The 5,984-nt window shown below is 55.8% G+C and overlaps 1 protein-coding gene across 1 annotated transcript; it reads right to left on the minus strand.

The window, feature by feature from the left end:
• Positions 1 to 871: 871 nt before the first annotated feature.
• NRL (neural retina leucine zipper) lies at positions 872 to 5,005 on the minus strand. Its single transcript, XM_063301609.1, has 3 exons — positions 4,895 to 5,005; positions 3,318 to 3,711; positions 872 to 2,481 (listed from the first exon to the last, which is right to left on the minus strand). Exons 1-3 carry the CDS (start codon positions 4,912 to 4,914, stop codon positions 2,086 to 2,088), a joined length of 810 nt encoding a protein of 269 aa, XP_063157679.1. The 5' UTR covers positions 4,915 to 5,005; the 3' UTR covers positions 872 to 2,085.
• Positions 5,006 to 5,984: the final 979 nt, after the last annotated feature.

The following is a 5,984-nucleotide window of genomic DNA, read 5'->3' on the forward strand; positions in this document are numbered from 1 at the left end:
GGCTTGCTGTCCCTGCTGCAGTACAATTTTGCAAATGTAGGTAGTCCTCGCTTAATGACCACTTGTTTAGTGACAGTTCAGACTTACGATGGTGCTGGGAAAACCGACTTGCAACTGGTCTTCGCACTTACGAACGTCACAGCATCCCCACAGTCCTGTGGTCACGATTTGGGCACTTGGCAACCAGTTCACCTTTATGACCGTTGCAGCATCCCGTGGTCAGATGCTTGCCATTTTCAACCTTCCCAGCCAGCTTCTGGCAAGCAAAATCAATGGGGAACCACGTGATTCGCTTAACGACCACATGGTTCACTTAACGGCCATGGTGATTCTCTTAAAGGCTGCCACAAAAAAGGTCATAAAATCGTGTCAGATTGGCTTAATGACTGTTTTGCTGAGCAACCAAAATTCCAGACCCAATTTGGGTCGTTAAGCAAGGACTACCTGCATGGGTACAGTTGCCCACACCGCTGCGTCCCTTTCCCACTTTTACATGGGTGTCCTGCCCATGCGTATTGTTCTAAACATGTACATATGCTCCCAAGCGCCCGGAAATTCTCAGGCACACATGCAAACACACTTCTTCAGCAATAGGTCCAGCCTAAAGTTTAGTCTTCATTTTTAGTGAAACTAAGGCAGTTATTCCTTGGGGGTGGTGAGAAAACCTGATGGCTAAGAGCCCCTCCCATTTTTCTTGGAACATTTTCCCCAGCACCACCTTTCTGCCTGTGGATTTCTGGACTCTGGGAATAAGAGAGCGAACGCCATCTTCTCCTACGTGGCCAAGTATTCCCTCCCCAGTGGGAATTTGATCCCGAGATGCTGCTGAAGTGGGAGAAGTCACATTAAGGAGAGAGGGAACGGGCAATCGTAAAAGTACTCTGCTTTTTATTGACATGAGCTACAGAGTGACCGAGTGACTGTGCATCTCATTTTGCAACAAAAACATCACAAAGCTGCACCTTTTTCACACTTCTTCTCCCACAAAACTGGCCAAATCCCCATAGAGGCCCATGACAACATTGTCCAATCCCAACATCACGGTTAGCTCAGCTTTCCTCCAGCCGGAGACCACAACTCCCAGAATTCTTAGCCAGCTTGCCAGGAATTCTGGGATCCTGGCTAGGGATTCTGGGAGTTGCTTTCTCAAAATGCGGCTGGAGAGCATCAAGCTGGGGATGCTTGAAAGATTTGTTTTTCCCCACACAACTATCACTCCCAAGCAGGAAAACGTAATGCATGTTGTTGACAGTGGCATCCCCAACACTGCCTTTGGGTCTTTGGGGCTCCTTGACCCACAGATCTTTTGATGTCTGACCTCACCAGTAAGGCAGCCATTTCAAGAAGGGGCAAGCCCCTCCCTCCGCGGCAACCTCCAGGCTCCAATATGGTCTCCCAGTTGCATCCAGTGGCTCAGAAAGTTGAGAATCCCTCCTGCACATCCTTTCTCCTCTCCGAACTACCTCCCTTTGGGGCAAAGCAAATTTTGTACCTAAAAACGGGGCAGCGGGGATTCACAAACTTTCTGAATCTGCCTCATTCACCCTGGCCCAGTTCTTGCAGTGACTCCGTCGCCCACTGGATTCTTGCTCTGGGGAGAGCTTAGGAGCACCTCTTTCAGCTTCTGTCTCTCTCCACCTCCCTCCTTCCTTTGGGGAGCAGAATGGTGGCAAAACACATTTCTCAACGAAGCCCGAGAGGACCAGCCTTATTTGCGCCATAGATTTCACTAGACTGAGGAATCAGGCCACAGGGAACCCTGGGTGCTGTAGTTCCTGGGGTGGAAGATGGAATTCCTGGCAGCAACCCTCACAAAACTACAGTTCCCAGGAGGATTTGAGAGGAGCATCATGCCCACTTTCCATCCCCAAAGCTAGCTTTGCATGTAAACATGCCTGCCCTCAAATGCCTAGATGGTCAAGACTCTTTTGCACCATCTGGTGGTGGTAAAGGGGACTACTTGTTAAGGAGCTGTGCTCAGCGTCCCCCCCTGGTGGCACTAAAGAGGGAAACAGCTTCTTGGCAAGTTCATCTCCCACACAGCTCCCACAGTTTGATGTATACAGAAGGAAGTCCAGAGGGGGCTCATAGAAAAAACTGTACCATGGAGGGAGCCTGGGCAACGGGGGGCTTGGCCCCCTCCCCACAATGCCCCCCAGCAGCCTCGCTCAGCAGCTTCTGGCACCGGGCCTTGTAGATGTCTCGCTCATGGACCAGCTGGGCCACCTCCACCCGCAGGGATTCGAGCTGTTGTGCCAGCTGGGACTTCTCGGCTTCCAGGATGTGGCGCTGCTGGACCCGTTTGAAACGGCAGGACTGGGCATAGCCACGGTTCTTGAGCGTGCGCCGCTTCTGTTTCAGCCGCTGCACCTCGTCCTTCCCAAAGCCGCGGAGCTGCCGGTTGAGGTCCCGCACCGACATGGAGACCAGCTGGGCGTCGGAGAAGCGGTCGGAAAGCCGGGGCAGCTGGAAATGAGAAAGCTGGGGCGGGCGGGGAGGAAAAGAAAAGCCGTACCCGGTGAGCCAAGGATGCTAAAAGTTCAGCGTTGCCGCACTAGGGGTTAGGAACAGGGCAGACTGACACCCCGAAGGCTGACACCTCACAGTACGATAAACCGCAACAGAGATCCGTGATCTTTCTTTGAGTTTGGGGTTGTATCCAAGCCAGCATTCCCCAACTTGGCACCCTCTGGATGTGGCTGAACCCTAACTCCTCACACTCTGAACCCACAGAAGCCCATTTTAACCAAGTGGGCTCTGCAGTCCTGGCTACTCATGGCTCAGTGTGTCATGCAAACCCAGAAAACTGGACTGAGAAAAACACCGTTTAGTTAGCCACAAGCAAGCATGCACATAACATGCACAGTCCTTCGAGGGCTGTCTGGCCAGTTACCCTCCAACCCTGAGAAATTAAGAATATTTTCCTTCCCCTTGAACCATCCAATCTCTTCTTGGGAGAGGTCCACAGTCAGGACCTATGAGTGCCCATTTCTCAGCTACAGATCTATGAGCATTCTGCCCTGGCAGTGAGGGAAAAGCCCTCTGCACATGCTCAAAAGCTATGCCTTCCAGTGGGTGCCTTTAACTTGGGGACCCCTTCATTCAGGCACCCTTTCAGTCCCAAAGCTACTCTAACTCTTGATGCACAGGGGGTGTTGCTTCTAGTAAGGTGGCTCTCTGCACATGCTCAGAGACTCTTAATTAAATCGTATTTGCCCAGACTAGCTGCTTGGCTAGGAAACAGATCTCCCGTTTGTCCTTCTCTGCACCTCCTTTTCCCCAACCCTAGACATCTGTAGCTTGTTCGTCGGTCTCACCTCTTGCTCTCCGCCAAAGCTCTCAGCTGATCCTAAGAACCCCTGCAGCTGGGGGGTCATGCTGCTTCGGAGACCCCCTTCTGCCATGGGGACACCCAAGAAGGCCTCCACTGCCTCGTCCAGCCCAGGCACCACGTGGCTCTCCGGGCCGGTGCCAGCCGCTGCGGCCGCCAAAGACTGGTGCAGCGTCGCCATCCAGTACAGCTCTTCCAGTGAGGACTTGGGGTCCCCCACCTTGTCAAAGGTGGGCGAGGGGGGCACGGAGCTGCAGGGGGTGGAGCTGGTAGAGGAGCTACTCCCTGGCCGGGGCACCTCCTGTTTCACTTCAAACTTCAGCAGGTCGAAGTCGTCCAGGTAGTCCAGGGCAATGGGGCTGGCAGGCAAGGCACTCATTCTGCACAGAAGAAAGCAAGGTCAGGTGTGTGTGTATCTCTGTGCCTCTCACCTGGCTGAGGGCAGAGCTGGAGATCTGGATTAAGGGATTACCTCCTGGAACAAACAAATAAGCATCCTTTTGCACCAGCCACCTTGTTTCTCCACCTGGGCAACTTTAAGATGGGTGGACTTCAACTCCCAGAATTCCCCAGCCAGCCTAGCACCAGTCCACCCATCTTAAAGTTGCCCAGGTTGAGAAACACCGGCTTAGACATAACCCACAGCGTGAGCCTTACTCTACCGACTCTGCCTAGGATAGACTGCAGGGAAGGTATGATCCGTCGCCATTCGCGCAAAATCACGACTTTGCACTCCATTCACGCCAATTAATCTCGAGTAAAGTCCACTCTCCCCAGGACCCACAACCAAGCTGCGGTTTGGTGTCCTCTGCTAAGCTTCTGCAGCCCAGCAATGACCACCACCCCCAGCCAGATCAAGTCCCCTGTGGCCAGGGAGTGGGGAGGTTCGCAACGCCTTGCCGGCCCGTAAGAGGACCTCCGCGCTTCCCCCCCATCCTTTGGGATTCGTTCGGAAAACAGCCAGAATCTTCCATCCCGGCTGAGCCTCCAGCCGGCTGGAAAATACGGGGCTGAGATTATTTTCCCTCTATTTTCCCTGGCCGGACTACTCCTGCGCACCTCCCCTTGGCGTCCGCCTGCCAGCCTCCGGTTGAATGGGACGGTCCTGATAAAGTGAAGACCGCCCCCCCCTCCAGCACCCGGACGCCGATCCCCTAAAGATACCATGGGGGGGGGGGGTTCTCCCGAGCCAGCCAGAAGAGCCCTTTCCTTTCGCCCGCGAATTCCAGTTCCGACTTCAATCGCGCGAGCCACAGGTGCTGGCTTCCACACGCCTTTCCTGGCACGCCTCGATGCCACTCACAGCGGCTTCACGCCCAGGCTCGCCTATCCCAGACGGGACAGCGGCACTCTGGGCCGCTCGCCGCCCTCCCTCCGCCAGCCCCGAGACGGGCTGCGCTTCCCGCAGCAGCAGGAGGGCGATCGAGCCCCTGCCCCGGAGCCCCCCGTCGAAGCGGGAGGCGGCGCGGAGAAATCAAAGCAGACGGGGCGTCCCGGGAGAAAGGCGCGCTGCCCTACGATCCCGCGGGGCCTTGGGGCGCAGACCCCTCTCTGCCAGCCCACCTGCTTCCTTGGTCGTCCATCGGTTCTCCTTCCAGCGCCTGCGTCCGGCTCCGGACTGCCCTGCCCTGCCCTGCCCTGCCGCACACCGCTGCCAAGGGGTGCGGAACCCAAAGAACAGAGACTGGCCCCCGGGGTTCCCTTTAAACCCCGGGAGGCTGAGCTCATCTGCATACATTAGCCGCCAGCCAATGAGGGGCTTGGACTTCAGGAGCCGGGCGGGGCCTGGCGCTGGGCCGCTGCCAAGCGGGCAAGCTCTGCCCCTCCCGCTCCCTTCACCAGCCCTGGGGCCGGCCGCATAGGGGAAGTTTGCTCCCCTTTCCCACTTCCTCTTCTGGGGGAGCGCCGCGAGTCACACGCTTCACCCCAGATCCCCCCCTGCAGGGCGCCCTTCCCCAAGCGTGCACCCCCCAGATGTGTGGGACTACAAGGCCAAGCGCTCCCGGCCAAGCGAACTCCTTTGCACGCGCCGCTGAATCCCTCTGCCCTGCCTTGGATTCGACCCCAGGCGGAGCGCCAAGGGCAAGGTCCTGGAAGCAATGAGGTCATGCCGTCATGGAGTGTCCCTGAGCATGCACAAAGCTGGCTCCTTTCACTAGGCAAAGCTCACCACCGACACCCTCTGCCAGCTTGCCAAATCTGTTTTAAAAAAAACTTCTTTAAAATACAAAAAACTGCTTTCTGCGGGATCGGAGGGAAAGGAAAACACTCCAGACATGCTCAGCAACAGGGCCATGGGTGGGAGCAGCAGCTGCCTCCCTTCAGAAAAGAAAAAGGCACTCTGAACATGCTCAGAGATGGTTTGCCCTTTCAGCAATGGCCAGAGATGATTCCTTTGGGGGCGGGGGGGAAGGCACTCTGTGTATCCCCAGAATTATAGAAACAAAGCAAACAAAGCAGATTGACCTTTCTCTGTTGTTTGGGGAGGAGAATTCAGTGCTGGGTGGAGAGGATGGGACTTGGAGTCCATTTGTGGCATGCCTGGTTGGGGAAGGTGGGCTTGCTCCCTTGCAGCAACTGCGTTCACCAGGAAGGGGGCTAAAACTCAGACCTATACGCCAGCCGCACGTATCCCTGCACCTGTGAACTGCGG

This window comes from Candoia aspera, chromosome 4 (genome assembly GCF_035149785.1).
Source record: "Candoia aspera isolate rCanAsp1 chromosome 4, rCanAsp1.hap2, whole genome shotgun sequence".
NCBI classification, from domain to species: Eukaryota; Metazoa; Chordata; class Lepidosauria; order Squamata; family Boidae; genus Candoia; species Candoia aspera.